Source organism: Haliotis asinina, chromosome 11 (genome assembly GCF_037392515.1).
Source record: "Haliotis asinina isolate JCU_RB_2024 chromosome 11, JCU_Hal_asi_v2, whole genome shotgun sequence".
NCBI lineage: Eukaryota > Metazoa > Mollusca > Gastropoda > Lepetellida > Haliotidae > Haliotis > Haliotis asinina.
In genome coordinates this window covers 51,301,144-51,328,934 of record NC_090290.1, presented here as the reverse complement: position 1 = coordinate 51,328,934, position 27,791 = coordinate 51,301,144, and the positions used below count along the sequence as shown (strand labels likewise).

Here is a 27,791-nt window from a genome sequence, read left to right as displayed (position 1 = left end):
ATATGTAGAAATGTTTATTCAAGCAAACAGAGATGTTAAGAAATGATAACGACAAGCAGCACCAACAAGCCGTATACATTTTATTCGGGGAAAATATATCAGGGTATCGCAAACCTAGTCGATGGATAATTACACACAACGTAAACGAAATAGTTCACAGGTAAAGGTCTATTTTTAATGTGCTTTTGCCGAAGACGAGAAGAATTGCCCGAAACTCACCAGATGACTAGTGTTACTAGATTTTTTTATGTTACCAGATGACTAGTATTACCAGATATATTTAATGTAACCAATAATGTTACCAGATGACTGGTGTTATCAGATGTCTTTAATGTTAAAAGGAGGGTGTAACCAGAATGCTAGTGTCACCAGAAGACTAGTGTCACCAGAAGACTAGTGTCACCAGAAATAGAATAGCATTACCAGATGTCTAATGTTAACAGATGTTTACTGTTACCAGAAGACTAGTGGTACCAGAGGACTAGTGTTACCAGATGACTAGTGTCACCAGAAGTCTCTAATGGTACGAGACGACTAGTGTTACCAGATATTTTAAATGTAACCAAAGTACTGGTGGCACCAGATATCTTTATTCTTACCCGAAGACTGGTGTTAACAGATATTTTTAATGTTACCCTATGACTGGTGTGACCATATGACTAGTGTTACCAGAAGACTAATGTCACCAGAAGACTAGTGTAACCAGATGACTAGTGTTACCAGATGACTGGAGTCGTCGTCTTCAATGTTACCAGCCGACCGTGTTACCAGAAGATTAGAGTCACCAGTAGACTAATGTTACCAGATGTCTACTGTTACCAGATGACTAGTGTTACCAGATGACTCAGAGAAAATGATATGTTTATGGCACACATAAAACATTATCAAGCATACATCCCAATCGTATATGATTGACGTCAAGCAGTGTAGCTAAAAACAGTGATACAGTTTGAAAATAATAAATCTTTAAAAAACATTACGGTTTCGTGTGCAAAATTAATACATTGAACATATAACATAAAAGATAACTTCATAACAAAAAGACAATATATCAGTTGCATAAAGCACAATTGTGAACACGAAATCTAAATTGGTGAAAAGCGAAACAGAAGAATAAATGATGCTGTGACATTTAGAATGTATTCATAAAAACCAAGTTAATATCAAGATAAGACAAGACACTGGATTTCACTGGAGCACATTATGGATAAAGGGAAGAATTATGGACTTAGATGAAATTAGGGTTTATGGAGAATTAGTATTTAAGGTAAGACATATTGCATCGGGAGAGAGCGGCGCATAGTGTTACAGTTATCAGCCAATAACAAGATGGTTCCACTGATAGTCAACACAGAGGCCACTTCAGCAGCTCTTTATGTTGAATCTGGTCCTAACGCTTATATATGGAAGAGTAGGTGGGATAGGTGTTGTCGGTGTGACCGCCTCTCATGACTTTGTTGTATGATTTCTCAAGTTCCCTGAACTTCGGTCTCCGTCTCGGTTCCTGCTCCCAGCACCTCTGCATCAAATCGTAGTTGCTGCAAGGAAAACACTCTTATCTGAGAAACAGGCGTCAGAACACGCTGTCCATACCTCTGCATCGTTACAACATGTCTCGAGGCAGCATATTCACTTACTTTCCGTCGGCACGTCTTTAGGCAAAATAGACACATATTTCTTTACAGCACGTCTCCAGGCAACACGTTTTTCCTTACAACACGTCTTTAGGCATCATATACACGTTTTTCCTTACAACACGTCTTTAGGCATCATATACACGTTTTTCCTTACAATACATCTTTAGGCATCATATACACGTTTTTCCTTACAACGCGTCTTTAGGCATCATATACACGTTTTTCCTTACAACACGTCTTTAGGCATCATATACACGTTTTTCCTTACAACACGTCTTTAGGCATCATAGGCATCATTTCGTTACATCACTTGTCTCTAGGCTAGGTATAAACGTATTTATTTATAAAGATAGTTTTAATAGGCTTTCGTAGCCACGATTTAATCATGTGTAGGCAGTGCGTACAGATATGTCTATATTACAGGGTCCATGCACAAGTATGTTGTTATAACTCACGTGTCTGGGCAGTGTGTACAGGTATATCGGTAAAACCACGTGAAGGCAATATGCACAGGTATTTCGTCATAGAGAGTGAGTTTAGTTTCACGACAGACTCAACAATATTCCAGCAGCGTGACGGTCTGTAAATAATCGAGTCTGGACCAGGCAAACCAGAGGTCAACAACATGAGCATCGATATGCGCAATTCGGAACCGATGACGTGTCAAGCAAGTCAGCGAGATTGACTGCCCGATTCCGATAATAGCTTCTTACAACAAGCATGTGTTTCTGAAGGCTATCATGCAAACCTTGACCTCTACGGATCGTATAAAGTTACAACCAAGTGTAGGCAATATGTACAAGTATTTCGTAATAACCACGTGTAGGCAGTATGTACAAGTATTTCCAAATAACCACGTGTAGGCAGTATGTACAAGTATTTCGTAATAACCACGTGTAGGCAGTATTACGGGTATTTCGTAGGCAGTACGTAGAAGTAGTTGGCAATAACTACGTGTAGGCGTTATTACAAGTGTTTCATAATAACCACGTGTAGGCAGTATGCACAAGTATTTCGTAGGCAGTACATACAAGTATTTCGTAATAACCACGTGTAGGCAGTATGTACAAGTATGGTGTAGGCAGTACGTACAGGTATTTCGTAATAACTACGAGTAAGTAGTATTACAAGAATTTTGTAATAACCATGTGTAAGCAGTATGTACAAGTATTTCGTTATAACCACGTGTAGACAGCATGTGCAAGTCTTTCCAAGCAGTATGTACAAGTATTTCTTAATAGCTACGAGTAGGCAGTATGTACAAGTATTTCGTAGGCAGTAGATACACGTATTTCGTTATAAACATGTGTAGGCAGTATGTACAAGTCTTTCGCAATAACCACGTGTAGGCAGTATGTACAAGTATTTCCAAATAACCACGTGTAGGTTGTATGTACAATGATTCCTTGGGCAGTACGTAGAAGTATTTCGTAATAACTCCGTGTAGGCATTATTGCAAGTGTTTCGTTATAACCGTGTGTAGGCAGAATGTACAGGTATATCGTAATACCCACGTACAGACAGTATACACACGTCTTTCGTAATAACCACGGGTTGGCAGTATGTAGAAGTATTTCGTTATCACCGTTATCGTATATACAGGTATTTTGTAATAACGACGTGTGGGCAATATGTACAGGTAATTATGCATTGCTTGTACAGGTATTTGGATATAACCACGTGGAGGCAGAATGTGCTGGTTATTGCTTATTACCAGCTGTAGGCAGTGTATAAAGATGTTTTCATATTACCACGTGTAGGCAGTGTGCAATTAGTTATAAGCAGGTTATAAACGCGTACATACACAAAATACAGGCATTCCGTTATATCTCACACGTGTAGGTCTACACTATGTACCAGAATGTCTTAATAACCCACATGTGTAGGCAGTACGTACAGGTAATTTGTAATAACGACATGTAGGCAGTACGTACAGGTAATTTGTAATAACGACATGTAGGCAGTACGTACAGGTAATTTGTAATAACGACATGTAGGCAGTACGTACAGGTAATTTGTAATAACGACATGTAGGCAGTATGTACAGGTAATTTGTAATAACGACATGTAGGCAGTACGTACAGGTAATTTGTAATAACGACATGTAGGCAGTACGTACAGGTAATTTGTAATAATGACATGTAGGCAGTATGTACAGGTAATTTGTAATAACGACATGTAGGCAGTATGTACAGGTAATTTGTAATAACGACATGTAGGCAGTATGTACAGGCATCTCGTCATAACTCACGTATGTAAGCATTGCAAGCAATATTTCGTTACGCTACAAGTGTCATCCATTACACATTTATCACATTTATTTAAGGCGTGTGTGATTACTCACATGTCGTCAGCGAACTCTGGGCGTGGCATTCTGTGACCGGCCTTGACCTTTTGGGGTACTTCGCTTGTCTTTATACCCGGATAAGGATTCTCACCTTAAATGTTGAAGCAAAGACATAATATGTACGCTAGCCACAATCCAAATCCTGACAGTACACCCAGAAATATAGTACACACTACATATCCTGATACAGTGCATACAGTACAACCACCACCCCTTAACACAGTAAATGCAGTACATCCTCCACCTCGTGGCACAGTGCACACAGTATATCTTTCACCTCCTGGCACAGTACATACAGGACCCCCTGCACTTACTGGCACAGTACAAAAGTACACCCAACACCTTCTAGCATACCACATGCAGTACCTCCTCCATCTCCTGAAGCAGTACATGCACTACACAGTACATACAGTACCCGCTACACTTCCCCACAGTACACGCAGCACACTTTACACCTCCTGACACAGTACATACAGTACCCGCTACACTTCCCCACAGTACACGCAGCACACTTTACACCTCCTGACACAGTACATACAGTACCCGCTACACTTCCCGACAGAACATGCAGCACACTCCATACCTCCTGACACAGTACATACAGAACCCCTACTCCTCCTGGCATAGTACATGCATTACCCCGTACACCTCTTGACAGTACATACAATAAACCCAGGCCTCCTCACACAGTACATACAGTACACCCTACACCTCCTGGCACGCTACATACAATACATCTTACACCTCTTCACACAGTCTGTGATAATTTTACTAGAGATTTTACTTGAGTTACACGGCTATCATACCCAGTGAGAAGATCTCCCACAGCACAACACCGAAGGACCATACGTCACTCTTCTCTGTGGCACCTCTGGTTGACTTGAAACACTCGGGGGCCATCCATCTGAGTGGAATACGTTCCTGGAACACAGAGTCAGACCTAGAGCACCCTGATCCGTGAGACCTTTCCTACACCTCCCACAGACAATATTTGGTAAACCTCCTAACAAAATCATTAACTTCTCCAACAATTGTGCATACAAATATATCAGCAGCAAGTAGGTTCCATTTACATCCTACAAACCACTCCATCACCCAACAATCCACTGCAACAGACACTTCCTATCCACATCCTACAAACCACTCCATCACCCAACAATCCACTGCAACACACATTTCCTATCCACATCCTACAAACCACTCCATCACCCAACAATCCACTGCAACACACATTTCCTATCCACATCCTACAAACCACTCCATCACCCAACAATCCACTGCAACAGACACTTCCTATCCACATCCTACAAACCACTCCATCACCCAACAATCCACTGCAAAACACGCCTCCTATCCACATCCTACAAACCACTCCATCACCCAACAATCCACTGCAACACACACTTCCTATCCACATCCTACAAACCACTCTATCACCCAACAATCCACTGCAAAACACATTTCCTATCCACATCCTACAAACCACTCTATCACCCAACAATCCACTGCAACACACATTTCCTATCCACATCCTACAAACCACTCTATCACCCAACAATCCACTGCAACAGACACTTCCTATCCACATCCTACAAACCACTCTATCACCCAACAATCCACTGCAACACACATTTCCTATCCACATCCCACATAACATTCTACCACACAGCAATCCACTGCGACACACCCTTCCTTCCTACATCCCACAAGACACCCTACCATCCAACAATCCACTGCAACACACTCTTCCTTCCTACATCCCACACAGCACCCCCCCACCCAGCAATCCACTGCAACACACTCTTCCTTCCTACATCCCACACAGCACCCTCCCACCCAACAATCCACTGCAACACACTCTTCCTTCCTACATCCCACACAGCACCCTCCCACCCAACAATCCACTGCAACACACTCTTCCTTCCTACATCCCACACAGCACCCTCCCACCCAACAATCCACTGCAACACACTCTTCCTTCCTACATCCCACACAGCACCCTCCCACCCAACAATCCACTGCAACACACTCTTCCTTCCTACATCCCACACAGCACCCTCCCACCCAACAATCCACTGCAACACACCCTTCCTTCCTACATCCCACACAGCACCCTCCCACCCAACAATCCACTGCAACACACCCTTCCTTCCTACATCCCACACAGCACCCTCCCACCCAACAATCCACTGCAACACACTCTTCCTTCCTACATCCCACACAGCACCCTCCCACCCAACAATCCACTGCAACACACCCTTCCTTCCTACATCCCACACAGCACCCTCCCACCCAACAATCCACTGCAACACACTCTTCCTTCCTACATCCCACACAGCACCCTCCCACCCAACAATCCACTGCAACACACTCTTCCTTCCTACATCCCACACAGCACCCTCCCACCCAACAATCCACTGCAACACACTCTTCCTTCCTACATCCCACACAGCACCCTCCCACCCAACAATCCACTGCAACACACTCTTCCTTCCTACATCCCACACAGCACCCTCCCACCCAACAATCCACTGCAACACACTCTTCCTTCCTACATCCCACACAGCACCCTCCCACCCAACAATCCACTGCAACACACTCTTCCTTCCTACATCCCACACAGCACCCTCCCACCCAACAATCCACTGCAACACACTCTTCCTTCCTACATCCCACACAGCACCCTCCCACCCAACAATCCACTGCAACACACTCTTCCTTCCTACATCCCACACAGCACCCTCCCACCCAACAATCCACTGCAACACACTCTTCCTTCCTACATCCCACACAGCACCCCCCACCTTTGTCATAGCTAAAGGTAACGTATTGATACCATCAACCCAATGTGGTGTCGTAGTATTTATTTTCAGTGTGCATACAAAGGCAGACAAACATATTTGCGTCATATCCTTCTCTCAGTGCTTGCTGATCCACTGCTTTCAACAAACCCCTCCACATTCACTTCTATACACCAAATTTTAGTTCACCCTTTCTAGCAAAAGCAATCATTTTTTTAAAATCCGAAATGGAACAATGGGTTATCCCCGTGGTGTTAAAGCGTTCGCTCATCATACCGAAGACTCCGCTTTATTCTCCTCATGGGTATACAATGCGTGAAAGCCATTTCTGTTGTCTACCGAAGTGAAAATAGTTGAATAATGCTATAACCCAACTCACTACACACTCAATCAGAAGGGCTATTGCTACCAAAAACAAGGATATGGAAACAAGATCCCACCACTGTCTCGTTGATAGTGTCGGGGTAGCCTCTATGAAGAGGTAAGATGGTTTGCTCATCAGGCATGATACTATATTCTCCAGATGAGTTCTCCATTGTGAATAGTGGGATGTTGGTGGAATACTGCTGAAAATGGTGTAAAACCAGATGCATGACAACCTACTCTCGGACTTGGGTCCGCCGCGTAAAACCAGATGCATGACAACCCACTCTCGGGCTTGGGTCCGCTGCGTAAAACCACATGCATGACAACCCACTCTCGGACTTGGGTCCGCCGCGTAAAACCAGATACATGACAACTCACTCTAGTGCTCGGGTCCGCCGCGTAAAACCAGATGTATGACAACCCACTATCGTGCTTGGGTCCGCCGCGTAAAACCAGATGCATGACAACCCACTCTCGGGCTTGGGTCCGCCGCGTAAAACCAGATGCATGACAACCCAGTCTCGTGCTTGGGTCCGCCGCGTAAAACCAGATGCATGACAACTCACTCTCGTACTTGGGTCCGCCACGTAAAACCAGATGCATGACAACTCACTCTCGGGCTTGGGTCCGCCGCGTAAAACCAGATGCATGACAACTCACTCTCGGGCTTGGGTCCGCTGCGTAAAACCAGATGCATGACAACTCACTCTCGTGCTTGGGTCCGCCGCGTAAAACCAGATGCATGACAACTCACTCTCGTGCTTGGGTCCGCCGCGTAAAACCAGATGCATGACAACCCAGTCTCGTGCTTGGGTCCGCCGCGTAAAACCAGATGCATGACAACTCACTCTCGTGCTTGGGTCCGCCGCGTAAAACCAGATGCATGACAACCCAGTCTCGTGCTTGGGTCCGCCGCGTAAAACCAGATGCATGACAACCCAGTCTCGTGCTTGGGTCCGCCGCGTAAAACCAGATGCATGACAACTCACTCTCGTGCTTGGGTCCGCCGCGTAAAACCAGATGCATGACAACTCACTCTCGTGCTTGGGTCCGCCGCGTAAAACCAGATGCATGACAACTCACTCTCGTGCTTGGGTCCGCCGCGTAAAACCAGATGCATGACAACTCACTCTCGGGCTTGGGTCCGCCGCATAAAACCAGATGCATGACAACTCACTCTCGTGCTTGGGTCCGCCGCGTAAAACCAGATGCATGACAACTCACTCTCGTGCTTGGGTCCGCCGCGTAAAACCAGATGCATGACAACTCACTCTCGTGCTTGGGTCCGCCGCGTAAAACCAGATGCATGACAACCCAGTCTCGTGCTTGGGTCCGCCGCGTAAAACCAGATGCATGACAACTCACTCTCGTGCTTGGGTCCGCCGCGTAAAACCAGATGCATGACAACCCAGTCTCGTGCTTGGGTCCGCCGCGTAAAACCAGATGCATGACAACTCACTCTCGTGCTTGGGTCCGCCGCGTAAAACCAGATGCATGACAACCCAGTCTCGTGCTTGGGTCCGCCGCGTAAAACCAGATGCATGACAACTCACTCTCGTGCTTGGGTCCGCCGCGTAAAACCAGATGCATGACAACCCAGTCTCGTGCTTGGGTCCGCCGCGTAAAACCAGATGCATGACAACCCAGTCTCGTGCTTGGGTCCGCCGCGTAAAACCAGATGCATGACAACTCACTCTCATGCTTGGGTCCGCCGCGTAAAACCAGATGCATGACAACTCACTCTCGTGCTTGGGTCCGCCGCGTAAAACCAGATGCATGACAACTCACTCTCGTGCTTGGGTCCGCCGCGTAAAACCAGATGCATGACAACTCACTCTCGTGCTTGGGTCCGCCGCGTAAAACCAGATGCATGACAACTCACTCTCGTGCTTGGGTCCGAGGCTTCGTCATCCCCGTCATCGGTCATGATGGTAGGACCAAATCCCGCAATTCGTACTTCCAGCAGGAAGGTGAGCAAGATGTTCCTCGCTGCCAGACGCCGATGTACGATCTGTGGTGGAGAAAACTATGTTATGACCCGCCTTTATTATTTCTTTAGTCTGCCGTTAGTGAATCAGTAGTAGTAGTAGTGGTGGTGGTGGTGGTGGTGGTGGTGACTTTGGTACTAGTAGTAGTAGTATTGGTAGTGGTGGTGGTAGTGGTAATAGTAGTAATAGCGGTAGTGGTAGTTGTAGTAGCAGCGGCAGCAGTAGTGGTAGTTGTAGTAGGAGTAGTGGTGGTGGTAGTAGTAGTAGTAGAAGCAGCAGCAGCAGCAGTAGTAGTGGTGGTGGTAGTAGTAGTAGTAGTAGCAGCAGTAGTAGTAGTAGTAGTTGTGGTAGTTGTAGTAGTAGTTGTGGTAGTAGTAGTAGTAGCAGTGGTAGCAGCAGCAGTAGTAGTAGTAGTAGTAGCAGCAGGAGCAGCAGCAGCAGCAGCAGCAGCAGTAGTAGCAGTAGTAGTAGTAGTAGTAGTAGTAGTAGTAGTAGTAGTAGTAGTAGTAGTAGTAGTAGTAGTAGTAGTAGTAGTAGTAGTAGTAGTAGTAGGAGGAGGAGGAGGAGGAGGAGGAGGAGGAGTAGTAGTAGTAGTAGTAGTAGAAGAATGATTCATGTGGGGATTAAACAGGAACCGTTCTGACCTGGACCTAATGGGAAAGCATATCTTACATCCTCACAGCAATAATGGAATATGCCTGGTTTGCAATACACAGAATTAAATATCCTTCAAGTCCATACAGTTATATGATGTGGCACTACTGTACTCTAATGTCACATTAACAACTATACATCAACCTCTAGGGAAGAGATCATCTTGTTCCAAGGGACAAGACACTGAATCGATTCAAAACAGACGCGTTCCTGTCATGAATATCTGTCATACCCCAACTCGAGCCAGGTACGCCATTCCTTGAACAACTCCATGTGCAAGCTGAAACATCCGATCCAGAACCTCATCATTAACTGTCCCTTTCTGCTGCACCAGCCACAGTTTCATCGGCCCAATTTCACAGTACTCCAATACCATCACCGGACCCCCTGAAAAGCATAGCTCCATCTCACAGTACTACAATAAATCACCAGACCCCCTTATATGTATAGCGCCATCTCACAGTACTAAACACCATCGTCGGACTCCCTGAAATGTATAGAGACATCCCACAGTACTAGAACACCATCACCAGACCCCCTGAAATGTATAGCCCCATCACACAATACTCCAGCATCATCACCAGACCCCCTGAAATGTATAGTCCCATCACATAATACTCCAGCATCATCACCAGACCCCCTGAAATGTATAGCCCCATCACACAATACTCCAGCACCATCACAGACCACAACAATATGGGCCTCACTTTAATTTAGGACTATTGTAGGCCGACTGAAGTAGGAATCTCTAATCTGACTGGGAAATATTTATCCGGAGTGTTAAATACAGGTCTCTTTATCTTATTGTACCCTATGTCCCTGTCCCCGAACTCCTTGATATACTGATCCTCTTACATAACTTCGTCCGAATTGACATGTTCTCCAAATTATGCAAGACTTACAAACATCATTGTCTACGACAGCGCCGAGCATTCTGAGGATGTTGCGGTGTTCTCCCACCTCATTCAGGTAAAAGAGGATCTTGCCTTTCATCAGCTGGAGGTCTTCATCGTTGTAGTTCTCTGTACAAATGTGCATCGGACATCTACATGATTCAGCGAGCCCTGTATTTTATAGTGTTGCTTTACGCAGTGGTTTAGTTTCGTTTAGCAATCAGTCTATATACAATTCATCTGTACACCCAGTGTCATGTAATATATGATGTTCCTTTATAAATGTTTTGAAGTATTCAAACACATTTGTGAAATGCACATTACGCCATACAAACAGTTGCCATGGTAACCTTTTAGCATCTTGGCTACGACGGTCTCGGCGTTACCGCCAGCTCGTGACAGGGTTGCCTTGTGGACCTTAGCGAACTTCCCTTCTGTTATCAGCGTGTCGAGTACCAGTCTCGCTGAAGACAACTGCACTCCTATAGGGATGTCGTAGTCGTTGCCACTGTACACGTAGATGTCGTCGTCAACAGCCGTGCCTCGCACCTGCAATTATAATAGTACATCGAGACATGGTCGGTAGAGTGAGAATCACCCAATTCAAACAATTATTAAAACCAGTAACAGTCTGAATGACAGTTACAGAAGCCCTTTAGTTTCCAGCTCAGTGTACATGAACCGTGACAAGGCGACGTGTCATCAACTGTGGGAAATTACACTCACTGAAATTTTGGATTAGTCTGAATCTGAATGACTAAAATCTGGTCGCATACGCGGTCAGAAAAATTCCAAGAATTAAAGGGTGTTTGGCACAACGGTAGGAAAAGGTGATATCGGGTGAATGAATTATACAAACCTTCCTGGACATGCGAGCGAAGGCGTTAGCTGCTTGGGTGCGAGGTTTGGCTTCCTTCTTGCCCTGGATGACGGCGATGATGCCAAGATGCCAGAGAAGGAATACGGCGACCGCAATCACCAGCAGCAGGACAACACCTGAACAAAATATACTCTCTCACATACAGGGTGCATGAGCAAACGTGGTAGCAATCGTCGGATATTATTTTTCAGTTGTGAGGAAAGTCCCCGATGATTCATAAATACGTTTTGTACGTTCATGACGTTAGTGATGTCGGGCGCATGGTGCAGAAGACCCAGGGAATCCAATCAGGTCGAAGGATTCTGGCCATGCCGCACAATCAGAGTGCATCACTATGCCATTTTAGGGCAGTCAATTACCTTCTCACTCATTATTGTATTCAATCATGTGAACATAGTTCGCTTCGATACAGACTGATGTGCAACACTGAAACAGGACAGTGCGTACTGATTGCTTCCATGTAAACTGATGTGCAACACAATACGGACTGACCCCTCCATACAGATTGATGTACAACCCTAAAATACAACAATACTTACTGATCAAGTCCATGCAGATTGTTGTACAACACTAAAACACGAAAATACGTACTGATCACCTCCATTCACACAGTACACTATTAGCGCCTTCGTAAAGACAATCCGTACTCATCGCCTCCATGTAGACTGATGTTCAGCACTAAAACATGGCAATACGTATTGCGCTGCCCAATACAGACAGCTTAACAGCACTAAAACAGGACAATACGTACTGATCGTCACGCCGGTTATCCCCCCAACAGTGAGAACTGTGGACGTAGGGATCGGTCCTGTTGACAGAACACAGATAGTGTTGTAGTGTTCAGACACATGGTAGAGACAGGATACAGAAGCAGGGAAGGGAAGGATATAGATAGTGTTGAATGTGATGTCAGATACAGGGTAGAGGCAGGATATAGATTGATTGAGAAAAGGGCAGAGACAGGATAAAGGTAGTCTTGTAGATGATTCAGATACAGGGTAGGATACAGGTACAGGACACAGGATACAGATAGTGTTTTACGTGAATCAGACACAGGGAAGAGGCAAGACACAGGTAGTGTTTTAAGTGACGTCAGACACAGGACAGAGACAGAATACACAAACATGTGATTCAGACGCAGGGCAGAGACAGGATAAAGGTAGTATTCTACGTGATTCAGACACCACAGGGTAGTGACAGGATACAGATCGTGTTTCAAGTGATAAAGACATTTGGTAGAGGCAGGCTACACATGGTATGAACGTGATTTAGACGCAGGGTGGAGACAGGATGCAGAAACAGGGTAGAGGCAGGATACAGATAGTGTTTAAGTGATTAAGACACAGGATAGAAACAGGATACAGATAGTTCTGTACGTGATTCAGACGCACGGTAGTGAGAGGATACAGAAACAGGGTAGTGACAGGATACAGAAGTGTTTCAAGTGATTAAGACACACGGTAGAAACAGGATAAAGATAATGTTCCACGTGTTTCAGACACAGGGTAGAGACAGGGTACAGATAGTGTTTTCCGTGATTCAGACACAGTCAAGAAGAAAGACAAAGGTAGTTTTGTGCGTGATGCCAGACACAGGGTAGAAACAGGATACAGACAGCGTTGTAGGTGGTTCAGGCGCAGGGCATAGACAGGATACAGAAACAGGGTAGAGGCAGGATACAGGTAGTGTTTCAAGTGACAAAGACAGAGGGTAGAGACAAGATACAGATAGTGCTGTATGGGATTCAGACGCAGGGCAGAGACAGGATAAAGGTAGTATTCTACGTGATTCAGACAACACAGGGTAGTGACAGGATACAGATCGTGTTTCAAGTGATAAAGACATTTGGTAGAGGCAGGCTACACATGGTATGAACGTGATTTAGACGCAGGGTGGAGACAGGATGCAGAAACAGGGTAGAGGCAGGATACAGATAGTGTTTAAGTGATTAAGACACAGGATAGAAACAGGATACAGATAGTTCTGTACGTGATTCAGACGCACGGTAGTGACAGGATACAGAAGTGTTTCAAGTGATTAAGACACACGGTAGAAACAGGATAAAGATAATGTTCCACGTGTTTCAGACACAGGGTAGAGACAGGGTACAGATAGTGTTTTCCGTGATTCAGACACAGTCAAGAAGAAAGACAAAGGTAGTTTTGTGCGTGATGCCAGACACAGGGTAGAAACAGGATACAGACAGCGTTGTAGGTGGTTCAGGCGCAGGGCATAGACAGGATACAGAAACAGGGTAGAGGCAGGATACAGGTAGTGTTTCAAGTGACAAAATGACAGAGGGTAGAGACAAGATACAGATAGTGCTGTATGGGATTCAGACGCAGGGCAGAGACAGGATACAGATAGATTTGTACGTGATTCTGACAGCGTAGTGACAGGATAGAGATAGTGTTTCAAGTGATAAAGACAGACAGCAGAGACAGGATACAGATAGATTTGTACGTGATTCAGACAGCGTAGGGACAGGATAGAGATAGTGTTTCAAGTGATAAAGACAGACAGCAGAGACAGGATACAGATAGTGTTGTACGTGATTCTGACAGCGTAGGGACAGGATAGAGATAGTGTTTCAAGTGATAAAGACAGACAGCAGAGACAGGATACAGATAGTGTTGTACGTGATTCAGACAGCGTAGGGACAGGATAGAGATAGTGTTTCAAGTGATAAAGACAGACAGCAGAGACAGGATACAGATAGATTTGTACGTGATTCAGACAGCGTAGGGACAGGATAGAGATAGTGTTTCAAGTGATAAAGACAGACAGCAGAGACAGGATACAGATTGTGTTGTACGTGATTCAGACAGCGCAGGGACAGGATAGAGATAGTGTTTCAAGTGATAAAGACAGACAGCAGAGACAGGATACAGATAGTGTTGTACGTGATTCAGACAGCGTAGGGACAGGATAGAGATAGTGTTTCAAGTGACATAGGTAGTGCTGTACGTGATGTATGACACAGGGCATAGACAGGATACAGATAGTACTGTACGTGTTTCAGACGCAGGGGAGAGACAGGGTATAGAAACAGGGTAGAGGCAGGATATAAATAGTATTTCAAGTGATACAGAAACAGGGAAGAGGCAGGATACAGATAGTGTTGAACGTGATTTAGACGCAGGGCAGAGACAGGATACAGAAACAGGGTAGAGGCATGATACAGATAGTGTTTTAAGTGATAAAGACACAAGGTAGAAACAGAGTTGTACGTGATTTATACGCAGGGTGGAGACAGGATATAGATAGTGTTGTACGTGATTCAGACACAGGGTAGTGGCAGGATACAGAAATATGGAAAGGGAAGGATACATATAGTGTTGTACGTGATTCAGACATCCTGTACATTGTTGGTTTAAGAACTTCTGTCGAATATTACATGTAATATATAGAGATATCCAAAGACACTCGGGTGAGTCTCTGTTTTCATACAAAGTCACTCTTTGTTAGTTTTCGATGAAAAATGTGTACCTCTGAACACTGCACTGCTATTCCACTTACAGTGCAATGGTGTCATTAGTTTTTCTATGTCAAAAATCTGTTGTAGAAAATCTACTGTTAAAATGATATCTCCCAGGAGATTTCCTATAATCTCACGCAAACAATATCTCCAGTGGAACACAGTATTGGATGATAAATCCCATATCAACACACCTGTTCTGAACCGGAACTCCACGGGGTCGCTCATCTCCCCACTGTAGCCAGTTCTAAGATAAGCTGTGTAGTTATATTCCGGCTGGAGGCCAGTCACGTCGTAGTAGGTTCTGTCACGATGAATCTTTTCCTTGGTAGCGGCTCCTGGGTAGTTGATCCATAGTTCGGTGACGTCGTAGCAGCTGGGGGAGATGACCCAGGAGATTCGGACTGTGTTGAAGCCACTCCGGATAACCCGAACGTCACGTGGAGGAGGGTCTGCCAATGTGAGGATGCATCCAATGACATACAAATACTTGGTGGGCCAAACGAAGCTAGGACATGTATACGGTGGACAGAGAAGGTGGAGTAAAGTAAGATAGAGACGTGAACAAGACCGTTCGTGCAGTGTGTGCAAAATGTTGGCTAGTTTAGGTCTAACAGTCTGGGGGTTATGGAGGTCAGTGCGGTCGGGAAGGCCACACCACCAGTTCCACACATGATCCGGTAAAAAGACACATTGGATATGTGTTGACAATGTCATGAAGGTTCAATATATAGCTTAGGTAAAGAGGTAGTGCTCGATAGACACACAGGTCATACAAATCTTAATGCTCAGTCAAAATTGGTAGATGGCATAGACAGCTGATGGACTGGTAAACACAGATAACGTTGAGGTAGAAGCAGTAGTTGGTCTGGGAGACACGGATATGGCTGAGGTAGAAGCAGTAGTTGGTCTGGGAGACACGGATATGGTTGAGGTAGAAGCAGTAGTTGGTCTGGGAGACACGGATATGGTTGAGGTAGAAGCAGTAGTTGGTCTGGGAGACATGGATATGGTTGAGGTAGAAGAAGCAGTTAGGTCTGGGAGACACGGATATGGTTGAGGTAGAAGAAGCAGTTAGGTCTGGGAGACACGCATATGGTTGATGTAGAAACAGTAGTTGGTCTGGGAGACACGGATATGGTTGAGGTAGAAGCAGTAGTTGGTCTGGGAGACACGGATATGGTTGAGGTAGAAACAGTAGTTGGTCTGGGAGACACGGATATGGTTGAGGTAGAAGAAGCAGTTAGGTCTGGGAGACACGCATATGGTTGATGTAGAAACAGTAGTTGGTCTGGGAGACACGGATATGGTTGAGGTAGAAACAGTAGTTGGTCTGGGAGACACGGATATGGTTGAGGTAGAAACAGTAGTTGGTCTGGGAGACACGGATATGGTTGAGGTAGAAGAAGCAGTTAGGTCTGGGAGACACGGATATGGTTGATGTAGAAACAGTAGTTGGTCTGGGAGACACGGATATGGTTGAGGTAGAAGCAGTAGTTGGTCTGGGAGACACGGATATGGTTGAGGTAGAAGAAGCAGTTAGGTCCGGGAGACACGGATATGGTTGAGGTAGAAACAGCAGTTGGTCTGGGAGACACGGATATGGTTGAGGTAGAAGAAGCAGTTAGGTCTGGGAGACACGGATATGGTTGAGGTAGAAGCAGTAGTTGGTCTGGGAGACACGGATATGGTTGAGGTAGAAGCAGTAGTTGGTCTGGGAGACACGGATATGGTTGAGGTAGAAGAAGCAGTTAGGTCCGGGAGACACGGATATGGTTGAGGTAGAAGAAGCAGTTAGGTCTGGGAGACACGGATATGGTTGAGGTAGAAGAAGCAGTTGGTCTGGGAGACACGGATATGGTTGATGTAGAAACAGCAGTTGGTCTGGGAGACACGGATATGGTTGAGGTAGAAGGAGCAGTTGCTCTGGGAGACACGGATATGGTTGAGGTAGAAGCAGCAGTTGGTCTGGGCGACACAGATATGGTTGTGGTAGAAGGAGCAAAATGGTAGATACCTAAACCGAGGTGATGGAATTACTTTTACAGCAGTTATTTGGAAGTAGAGTTGAGCATCTCCACTTCATAACACGGTACTGCGTTTGTTCAAAACAATGAATATACACTGAAGTTACCATACTCACATTCACCTATTCCACTGAATGTGTTGATATTCTCTATCTGAAAATAGAAAAGGATGTATTTGCTATCCCGTTATCAGTGTCCCATGACACATTGGTATGTTCGGGTAAACAGACCGTCTACGTGATTTCACTTTGACTGTCCACCTGTGGTCACTTTGTCTGCCTAAGGTCAACTGGGCTCTGAGGTCTGTTGCGCTCTACCTGAGGTCACTCGAACTCTGTTGTCACTTTGAGTGCCCACCAGATATCAATTGAAGTCTACCTGAGGTCAAACAGATTCAGTCTGAGGCTACTCTGACTGTCTACCTCAGGTCACTTTGACTGTCTGCCCGAGATCAGCTGAACTATACCTGAAGTCACTTGGAGTGTCTACCTGAGGTCAGTTGAACTCTACTTAAGATCACTTTGAAGCTCATTTGGACTCTACATGAGGTCACTTTGACTGTCTACCTAAGGGTTCTTTGATAGTCTACCTGAGGTCAGCTGGATTCTACCTGAGTTCCCTTTGACTGCGCACCTGCAGTCAATTAGATTGTGTACCAGAGGTTACTTTGTTTACATAGGGTCAGTTGGACTACACCTGGGGGTCATTCTGTCTGTCTACCTGGTCTCTTTGATAGTCTACCTGAGGTCAGTTGGACTGTCTGAGGTTACTATCTACCTGAGGTCAATTGGATTCTACCTGAGGTCATTGACTGTCTTCATGAGGTCAGTTGGACTATATCTGAAGTCTCTTTGATAGTCTACCTGTGGTTACAGGTTGTCTACCTTAGGCCACTTTGTCTAAGTGAGATTGTCTACTTGAGGTCTCTTTTATACTCTACCTCGGGTCACTTAGATTGTGTAGCAGAGGGCAGTTGGCCTCTACCTGAGGTCTCATTGAAAGTCTACCCGACTGACACTTAGCAAGCATAAACATGTTAGGATTAAATTTAATTACCTATAACAATATCAAGGGACGGAGATTTATGCTCGTTACATTGATATTAATTCTCTGACATAGCATAATGCCATAGTATAGTTACGGTTTGCGATAAAGATGTGTACAATGACTCAGATTACAGAGTGACCTGGCGAGAGCGTGTGGTACTCAGCATGGCCGCGTTGGTCACCGTGACGTTTAGGATTATAACTTCTGTAGTCAATCTCTTCTTCTCAACCGACAGCCAGCAGTGGTTGATGGGGAGGCTGAAGGTGTCTCTGAAGTAGGCTTTGGATGGCGTCTTGCGGCACAGCCCAGGGTGGTCTTCACACTCGGCCTCCTGAGGAATGGCAACACTTGTGCTAAGCCCTTTAATTAAAGTTGGAGTTTGGGGTATCCGGCTACAAACATCGCTGTTTTTTATTGCATAATGTGGGAACTGAATCTAGCTTTCAATGATTTCTGTCAATGTTTTGACACTGTAAGTAAGACTGTTGGCGGTGCAGGAAACAAAGGAAATCTTGACATCTGAACTCAGGTAAGTTGAACCATATATGCCACGTTGGACACTGTAAATAGTTTCCACCTGTGATTGATGTTTATTTAAAGTTCGTTTTCACAAATAGCCTCGTTGTATGGTTTATATCTTATGTTCTGTAATATAGTCAGTGAGTGAGTGCATGAGTTGAATATTACGCCACACTCAGCAATGTTCCAGCTATACGGCGGCGGTCTGTAAATAATCGAGTGTGGACCAGACAATCCAGTGATCAACAACATGAACATCGACCTGCGCAATTGACCACCGGATTAGTCATCTCTTACGGCAAGCATAGTCGCCTTTCATGGCAAGCATGGGTTGCTGAAGGCCTATTCTACCTCAGACCTTCACAGGTCTTCCGTAATCCACACAGCACTTACATTCAGCCGGTAATCTGTCGGACTCAACGTCCCTGTACGCGTCACTTTGCGTGTGCTGCTACGCAGAAGTCGCCAAGTAACTTCCTGTATTCCGCTGTCCTCGTCAAAGGCCGTAATACTGACACTGCAATTAATCAATATTCTCAAACAATCGTTTTTCTGACACACGCTGACATGGATTACACAGAACATGGACCTCGCACAACGTGGTATCAGACCATTCTGATTACACAGCAGACAGCATACCAACTGACAGGAAGCCATGTTCATAGCTGTGTGTAGTTACAGGAGGGGTGACACCCACTAACAAAGTTATGTACTTATATGAGAGATGATATATTCACACAAAACATGATATACTTACAGGGAAAAGATACACTCACAGAGATTGCGATACACTTACATGAAAGATGATAAACTCAGAGAGAGAGAGATAGAGAGAGAGAGAGAGAGACTTACAAGAGCCTTGATATACTTACAAGGAGTTAAGTATACTTACAGAAGAGATGATATACTCACAGAGAACGAATTATATTTAGAGGAGAGATTATAAACTTACAGAGAGTGAGGTATACTTACAGGAGAGATGATATACTCCCAGAGAGTTAAGTATACTTACAGGAGAGATGACAAACGCAAAGAGAGGGAAGTATACTTACAGGAGAGATGACATACTCAAAGAGAGGGAAGTATACTTACAGGAAAGATCACATGCTCAAAGAGAGGGAAGTATACTTACAGGAGAGATGATATACTCAAAAAGAGGGAAGTATGTTTGCCGGAGAAATGACATACTCAAGGAGAGTGAAGTATACTTACAGGAGAGATGACATACTCAAAGAGAGTGAAGTATACTTACAGGAGAGATGACATACTCAAAGAGAGTGAAGTATACTTACAGGAGAGATGATATACTCAAAGAGAGTGAAGTATACTTACAGGAGAGATGACATACTCAAAGAGAGTGAAGTATACTTACAGGAGATATGACATACTCAAAGAGAGTGAAGTATACTTACAGGAGAGATGACATACTCAAAGAGAGTGAAGTATACTTACAGGAGAGATGACATACTCAAAGAGAGTGAAGTATACTTACAGGAGAGATGATATACTCAAAGAGAGGGAAGTATACTTACAGGAGAGATGATATACTCAAAGAGAGTGAAGTATACTTACAGGAGAGATGACATACTCAAAGAGAGTGAAGTATACTTACAGGAGAGATGACATACTCAAAGAGAGTGAAGTATACTTAAAGGAGAGATGACATACTCAAAGAGAGTGAAGTATACTTACAGGAGAGATGACATACTCAAAGAGAGTGAAGTATACTTACAGGAGAGATGATATACTCAAAGAGAGTGAAGTATACTTACAGGAGAGATGATATACTCAAAGAGAGTGAAGTATACTTACAGGAGAGATGATATACTCAAAGAGAGTGAAGTATACTTACAGGAGAGATGATATACTCAAAGAGAGGAAAGTAAACTTACAGGAGAGATGATATACTCAAAGAGAGGAAAGTAAACTTACAGGAGAGATGACATACTCAAAGAGAGGGAAGTATGTTTGCCGGAGAGATGACATACTCAAGGAGAGTGAAGTATACTTACAGGAGAGATGGCACACTCAAGGAGAGTGAAGTATACTTACAGGAGAGATGACATACTCAAAGAGAGGAAAGTAAACTTACAGGAGAGACGACATACTCAAAGAGAGGGAAGTATACATACAGGAGAGATGACATACTCAGAGAGGGGGGTATGTTTGCCGGAGAGATGACATACTCAAAGAGAGTGAAGTATACTTACAGGAGAGATGACATACTCAAAGAGAGGGAAGTATACTTACAGGAGAGATGACATACTCAAGGAGAGGGAAGTATGTTTGCCGGAGAGATGACATACTCAAAGAGAGGGAAGTATACTTAAAGGAGAGATGACATACTCAAGGAGAGTGAAGTATACTTACAGGAGAGATGATGTACTTACAGAGACTGTTACATACTGACATGGGAAATGATATTTACTGATGTACAAAGGAAACTGTCTCTCCGACATTGGCGTAGGGTACTGTTTTCTGACGAATTCGGATTCTGTCCATTGAGGCCCACAGCCTGGTTCCCTGGGTCTGCTGCGCCTGCGCAAACGCTCCGACTCTGACTCAGTACAACCCCAAGCAGCAGTGACACGTTGGAATATGACTCGTTGTGGCTGTTGCTGCATAAATGGCAGGATCGCGGGCATAGCCTCATCGATATACCGTTAAGCATCCTGACCAGGGAAGCAGGCTGTTAGGCCCGAGGCAGAGACAGAGTGTACAGGAGGAGGGTTGAAAGAATAGGTCGTTGTCGTATACTGGAGTCGGACCGTATGATGACGGTTTGGTGTGGCGTATGCGGTGACCAGAGGACCGACGTTGTCAGCGGTGATCAGTCTGCTTAACGGTATATCGATAAGGTGCTGATGCCAACGGTCCTGCCATTTATACAACAACAGATACAACGAGTCATATTCCAGCACAACACTGCTCGCCAATGCGTTGTTTGGGTTGTACACAACATTCGGAACGCCAACAACGTCAACTTATAGAACATTTGTGGGATCAACTCGAAAGACAGATTCAGGGAAGACAGTATCCGCCTGTCGCAAGGCTTGAGTTGGTACATGCCTTCGTCACTAGACGCTTGACCGCTTCAGTCAGGAGACGTTATCTAATGCCAGAGTACGTATGCTTAGAGTCTGTAAATAGTCAAGTCTGGACCAGACAATCCAGTGATCAACAACATGAGCATCGATCTGCGCAATTGGGAACCGATGGCATGTGTCAACCAAGTCAGCGAGCCTGACCACCCGATCCCGTTAGTCGCCTCTTACGACAAGCTGAGTCGCCTTTTATGGCAAGCATGGTTTGCTGAAGGCCTATTCTACCCCGGGACCTTCACGGGTCGTATGCTTAGAGACTCCACCTGTCACATTAATTATGCTCTCTGCTTTGATTTGGACCAAGGAGTGTACCTACCCAGTGCCTGAGAAGTCAATTACGCCTATTGTTTGTACATCTCTCCCTTTCATAACGTGTGTCTTATAAACTTTATTGCATGTGCATGAAACACTGGCTTCATGTACAATTCAGTATGTACACTAACTGATGTATCAGTTGGTATCATTTCACCTGACGAAGGGGCAAGGAATAGCACAGAAACGTTGTGACATACAATAAACAAGCCGTTGTCATGCATGTAACTTGCTTTTCACTTTAATATCAAGTTCGTTCTTCTTTACGGCTAAATATTGTGTTGTGATTACTATATTTCTTGTTTGATGTGTGTATAACTAATTTCTTAAAATATGTAGTGTACACTTTTAACTTCGCCGTGTTGCTTTTGAATATGTTCAATTTCAAACAAGAGAAAGTTTCCTTTGCACGTCAGTGTAATTACATATCTGGTGATACGCTCACTCATTTAACATGACTGAGTTACAAAGTGTATGACATGCTTATGAGAATGAGGATGATATATTTACAGAAAGGAGAGATATATTTACAGAGAGGAGGATATACATACAGAGAGGAAGATAGACTTACAGAGAGGAGGATACACTTACAGAGAGGAGGATACACATACAGAGAGGAAGATAGACTTACAGAGAGGAGGATACACTTACAGAGAGGAGGATATACATACAGAGAGGAGGATAGACTTACAGAGAGGAGGATACACTTACAGAGAGGAGGATATACATACAGAGAGGAGGATATACATACAGAGAGGAGGATAGACTTACAGAGAGCAGGACAACCTTACAGAGAGGAGGATAGACTTACAGAGAGGAAGATAGACTTACAGAGAGGAGGATACACTTACAGAGAGGAGGATATACATACAGAGAGGAAGATAGACTTACAGAGAGGAGGATACACTTACAGAGAGGAGGATATACATACAGAGAGGATGATAGACTTACAGAGAGGAGGATACGCTTACAGAGAGCAGGATATACTTACAGAGAGGAGGATAGACTTACAGAGAGGAGGACAACCTTACAGAGAGGAGGATAGCTTATAGAGAAGAGGATGCGCTTACAGAGAGGAGGATAGACTTACAGAGAGCAGGACAACCTTACAGAGAGGAGGATAGACTTACAGAGAGGAGGATAGCCACACAGAGAGGAGGATAACCTTACAGAGAGCGGGATATACATACAGAGAGGAGGATTGACTTACAGAGAGGAGGATATGCATACAGAGAGGAGGATAGACTTACAGAGAGGAGGATACACTTACAGAGAGGAGGATAGACATACAGAGAGGAGGATATACTTACAGAGAGGAGGATAGACTTACAGAGAGGAGGATATACATACAGAGAAGAGGATACGCTGACAGAGAGGAGGATAGACTTAGAGAGAGGGGGATACACTTACAGAGAGGAGGATACGCTTACAGAGAGGAGGATAGACTTACAGAGAGCAGGATATACTTACAGAGAGAAGGATATACATACAGAGGGGAGGATATACTTACAGGGAGGAGGATAGACTTACAGAGAGGAGGATAGCCTTACAGAGAGCAGGATATACATCCAGAGGGGAGGATATACTTACAGAGAGGATGATCAGGATAGCCTTACAGAGAGAAGGATATACATAGGATATACTTACAGGGAAGAGAATATACATACAGAGAGGATGATATACTTACAGAGAGGAGGATAGGCTTACAGAGAGCCGGATAGAATTACAGAGAGCAGGATATACTTACAGAGAGGAGGATATACATACAGAGAGGAGAATATACATACAGAGAGGATGATATACTAACAGAGGGGAGGGCATATATATGGAGAGAGAAGGATATATGTACAAAGAGCAGGGTGTACGCACAGAGAGCATGGTATACGTACAGAGAAGAGTAATGGTACGTCCCATTCTGCACATTTTTCGTCAGCTTTTTCAGCTGAACTGTTGGCTCGGAGGCATCAAAGCTAACTAGAGTGCTGTCAGTCCTCGTGCTATTCATAATGTCCGTGGCTCGTACCCACACGCGGATAGTATCACCGTTGATTCGGGCTTCATTTTGAATGGTAAATGTTTCATGAAGTGCTATCTGCTGCCATTTTTCTGGTCCAAGTATGGTGAATCCGCCATAATGATCTCGACGGTAGGCTACTTCAAACTTCACAATACCTTGGATATTGGGGATTGCATTTCGAGTCCTCGCCCCATCGTCGTCATCGAATTGTATCCTCTTTACAGTAAAGGTAGAGGAAGCCGTTTCTCTTTCAATGTCCGTAAACTGAGGGGGATAGTCCGCAACTGCATTCAGAAGGTTGGACTTGTGGTGAACTTGGTTCGAAAAGTGTCCTGTCCAGTTCACTACAACATCAGCGTTCAGACTCGCCTGCCACCTGTAGTTGGTGGCTGCTGCTGCACTGGATATGAACAGTGGGTCGTCCACACTGACGCTGACGTTGGATGCGTCATCGTACAGAAAGAGCCGCCGAGCATAGCAAGAGTTATTGGCAAGGTCGGAGGCCTCCAGGATGACGGAGTACATTCCAGGTGCAGGGGGCGTGTACGTCACTGGGAAGGTACCGTTTTTCACTAGCCACTCCCTGTTGACAAGAGGTTCAAGGGGTTTCTTTTCCCGCAGCTTGCCTCCAGTGGTGTCCAGTCGGAATACTTCCCACGCGTAACGGTGCATTCCAGACAGGCTGTCCGTCCACCCTTCCCACTTTATTGAGACTGGTGTCTACAACATCATCATTGAAGTATTATTATCATCAGAATACCAGAAAGAGGCTCCATATTAAAATTGTCTGGAGATCCCCTCCCGTCTCCAGCAACAGCAAACGCATGAGAGACTCCAGGTTAAAGTTTCGCCTAGGTTGAACCCTTAGGTTGGTCCGCGTCAGCGAGAAAAGGTTAAAATGAACGGAACGAAATTCGAACACTACTAGTTTATCCTAACAACAAAGTAAAGTGTAACAAGCTAGAGACAAACAGGCATCATGAAATGGTGAGAAGTGTGATTGTGTGAGACAAAGGAAGTCTGCTGTGGCTGATCCGATGTGACAACGGACAAGTATTGTGTTGCAAGGGGTTGATGCAAATGACTCTGATTTGACGAACTATGACACGCGATGTTAAGAAAACTGGTGACATTTACTCGTCTATTGCTCAGTAAGAACATTACAGCCACGTGTCAACCTGTAAGTCATGTTACTGGCTGTCAGGGACCAAAAAACTGCAGATTTAAGTAATAAAGGGACACGACGTTGACCGATATGGGTCCACTCTTTAATATGGCAGGAAGTGACAGGGAGATAAAGCTAGGGATTGGTGGAAGTAGTACAGGTTGTGCTAGGGTTTGGTGGAAGAGGGAGTCCAGATTGTGCTGGTGTTTGGTGGAAGAGTGAGTACATGTTGTGCTAAGGTTTGATGGAAGAGTGAGTCCAGGTTGTGCTAGGGTTTGGTGGAAGTAGTACAAATTGTGCTAGGATTTGGTGGAAAAGTGGGTACATTTTGTGCTATGGTTTGGTGGAAGGGTGAGCACAGGTTGTATTGGGATTGGTGGAAGTAGTACAGGTTGTGCTAGGGTTTGGTGGAAGAGTGAGTTCAGATTGTGCTGGTGTTTGGTGGAAGAGTGAGTCCAGATTGTGCTGGTTTTTCTTGGAAGATTGAGTACAAGTTGTGCTAAGGTTTGATGGAAGAGTGAGTCCAGGTTGTGCTAGGGTTTGGTGGAAGTAGTACAAATTGTGCTAGGGTTTGGTGGAAAAGTGGGTACATTTTGTGCTATGGTTTGGTGGAAGGGTGAGCACAGGTTGTGTTGGGATTGGTGGAAGTAGTACAGGTTGTGCTAGGGTTTGGTGGAAGAGTGAGTACAGGTTGTCCTGGGGTTTTATGGAAGAGAGGGGGCGAGTTGACTTACACGAGTAATGTCCCTGTCTAGGGAGAGAGGTGATGTATTACAGGACGTTTCACCGAAGCAATGGGCAGGCTTAGTCAGGTCGAATTTGAACCTAAGGCTCTTGGATGAAGTCAGCTGGGTGTAGTTATCTTTCCTCTCGATTCTATTGTTATCGGGGTTGAGCAACTCCCTGTTGCCCCCGCTGGTGAATGTCAAGGTCACTTCAATCCTGAGTCACGTAAAACAAATCGAATACATGTGTTTAAGGAAAGCAACTTCTATTCTTTATACGAAATTTCAGAGCTATGTCTTGATCATCTATCAGGTAAATCCCGAGTCACTGCCCAGAGTGAATATAAATATACATAAAACATGTTTACACAACGCAGATTTGGAGAAAGACAATAAAAACAACCATTCACGTGAGCCACGAAACAATGAGATTAACGGTATAACAACGGTTAGTCTCTAATCGCCATCAGCGTCTAATCGCCAAAGCTGACTAATTATGATGAAAAAATGACCAGGCTACAGTGATCACGATAAACTGGTGTTATGAGAATATTTAGTTTAGTAGGAAGATAAGTATATAAGTATATAAGTATAAAAGTATAAGTATATAAGTATGAATTCCACTATTTATTTAGATGTAAAGCATTGGCGAATAAACATCCTTCTATTAGTAGTGTTTGTTTTTAATATTTGATATTTAGTTTCACATGTCAAAATATATGCAACTATTTATGCAAGTTTTTTCTTTCCAAGAGATACATGTTAGATTGGTCGCCGTCATGATATCCCAAACCATGACAATTCAGTCCACACTCCCTTAACAAAACTACACTTAAAAGTAGATGCCATACAAACTCTCGTGCCTGTTTGCAAAATGTGCGTAATGATGATTCTCTAATTCCAATATAGTGTACATAAGTATTAGTTGTTAAAGAGGACAGAGTAATTTTGCATTGGAAATATTTCAAATTTACACTCAGTGTACGTCTGTTATTATTGATTCTGGGGAAATCGTCTTCCTAATATTTCGTCCCATTAAGACATTAAATATCTTTTAATATCAATAAATAGAGTCATTTTATATCTCCGTGCTCCTTTTTTCTTCTTTCAAACAGAAAAGTCCCGTTTCAGATCATAGGGTGACGTTGCGTGATCTATTTTTGCGTAGTCTGTGGTCAACAGACCATGCAGTGTTGTTTTGAGAAAGCAGGCGAATAGAGAACAATCCATCACAATGAGATTGAGGGTGTAGCAGTGCAATTAACAGTACAGCACTGCGATTAACGGTATTACAATGAGATTAATGGCATAACAGTGAGATGAAGGTTATAACAGTGAGATAAACGTCATGACAATGTAAAACGAAGCCGATGGTGACGAAAGCTACTGAATCACCCCAAGCTACGACGCCACAGAATCAATTCAGCAAGGAACAGAAAACCACCACCAATTTTGCCTCTCTCGATGATAAATTTGACAACAGTCAAAACAGCATTTACACTGACGTCTAGGACACCCCACACGAACCAGTGTGTTCACTACCTGTCAGATCACCATCCTCAGATCAAACAAGCCATCATTACCATCATCAGTCGACGAACGTTACCACTTACCCTCTTTATCGCCATCACCACTAATTCTCTATGTCATAACAACCATATTTATCTCTAATCATCAATGATTCTTTATATCACCATTACCACTAATTATCTACATAACTATCACAAGTCATTCGCTACATTATAATCGTCAATAAAGTCGTTGCATAATAATCACCACTACAATTCACCAGTAATTCGTTTTATCACAATCATCAATAATTCGCTACGTC

At 44.3% G+C, this 27,791-nt stretch overlaps 1 protein-coding gene across 1 annotated transcript in view; it reads right to left on the bottom strand.

Moving 5' to 3' along the window:
* Positions 1 to 27,791, bottom strand: part of LOC137255804 (ephrin type-A receptor 5-like) — a 42,967-nt gene continuing 15,176 nt past the window's right edge. The window contains exons 7-21 of the mRNA XM_067793345.1: positions 25,970 to 26,177; positions 23,943 to 24,790; positions 19,031 to 19,154; positions 18,258 to 18,449; positions 17,188 to 17,224; positions 15,239 to 15,496; positions 12,318 to 12,374; positions 11,546 to 11,682; positions 11,037 to 11,235; positions 10,696 to 10,815; positions 10,026 to 10,180; positions 9,034 to 9,162; positions 4,791 to 4,905; positions 3,982 to 4,075; positions 1 to 1,538 (exon numbers count right to left, since the gene is read on the bottom strand). Of these exons, the coding sequence (XP_067649446.1) occupies positions 1,391 to 1,538; positions 3,982 to 4,075; positions 4,791 to 4,905; positions 9,034 to 9,162; positions 10,026 to 10,180; positions 10,696 to 10,815; positions 11,037 to 11,235; positions 11,546 to 11,682; positions 12,318 to 12,374; positions 15,239 to 15,496; positions 17,188 to 17,224; positions 18,258 to 18,449; positions 19,031 to 19,154; positions 23,943 to 24,790; positions 25,970 to 26,177 (2,821 nt within the window). The 3' untranslated portion in view covers positions 1 to 1,390. The remainder of the gene's footprint in view (positions 1,539 to 3,981; positions 4,076 to 4,790; positions 4,906 to 9,033; positions 9,163 to 10,025; positions 10,181 to 10,695; positions 10,816 to 11,036; positions 11,236 to 11,545; positions 11,683 to 12,317; positions 12,375 to 15,238; positions 15,497 to 17,187; positions 17,225 to 18,257; positions 18,450 to 19,030; positions 19,155 to 23,942; positions 24,791 to 25,969; positions 26,178 to 27,791) is intronic.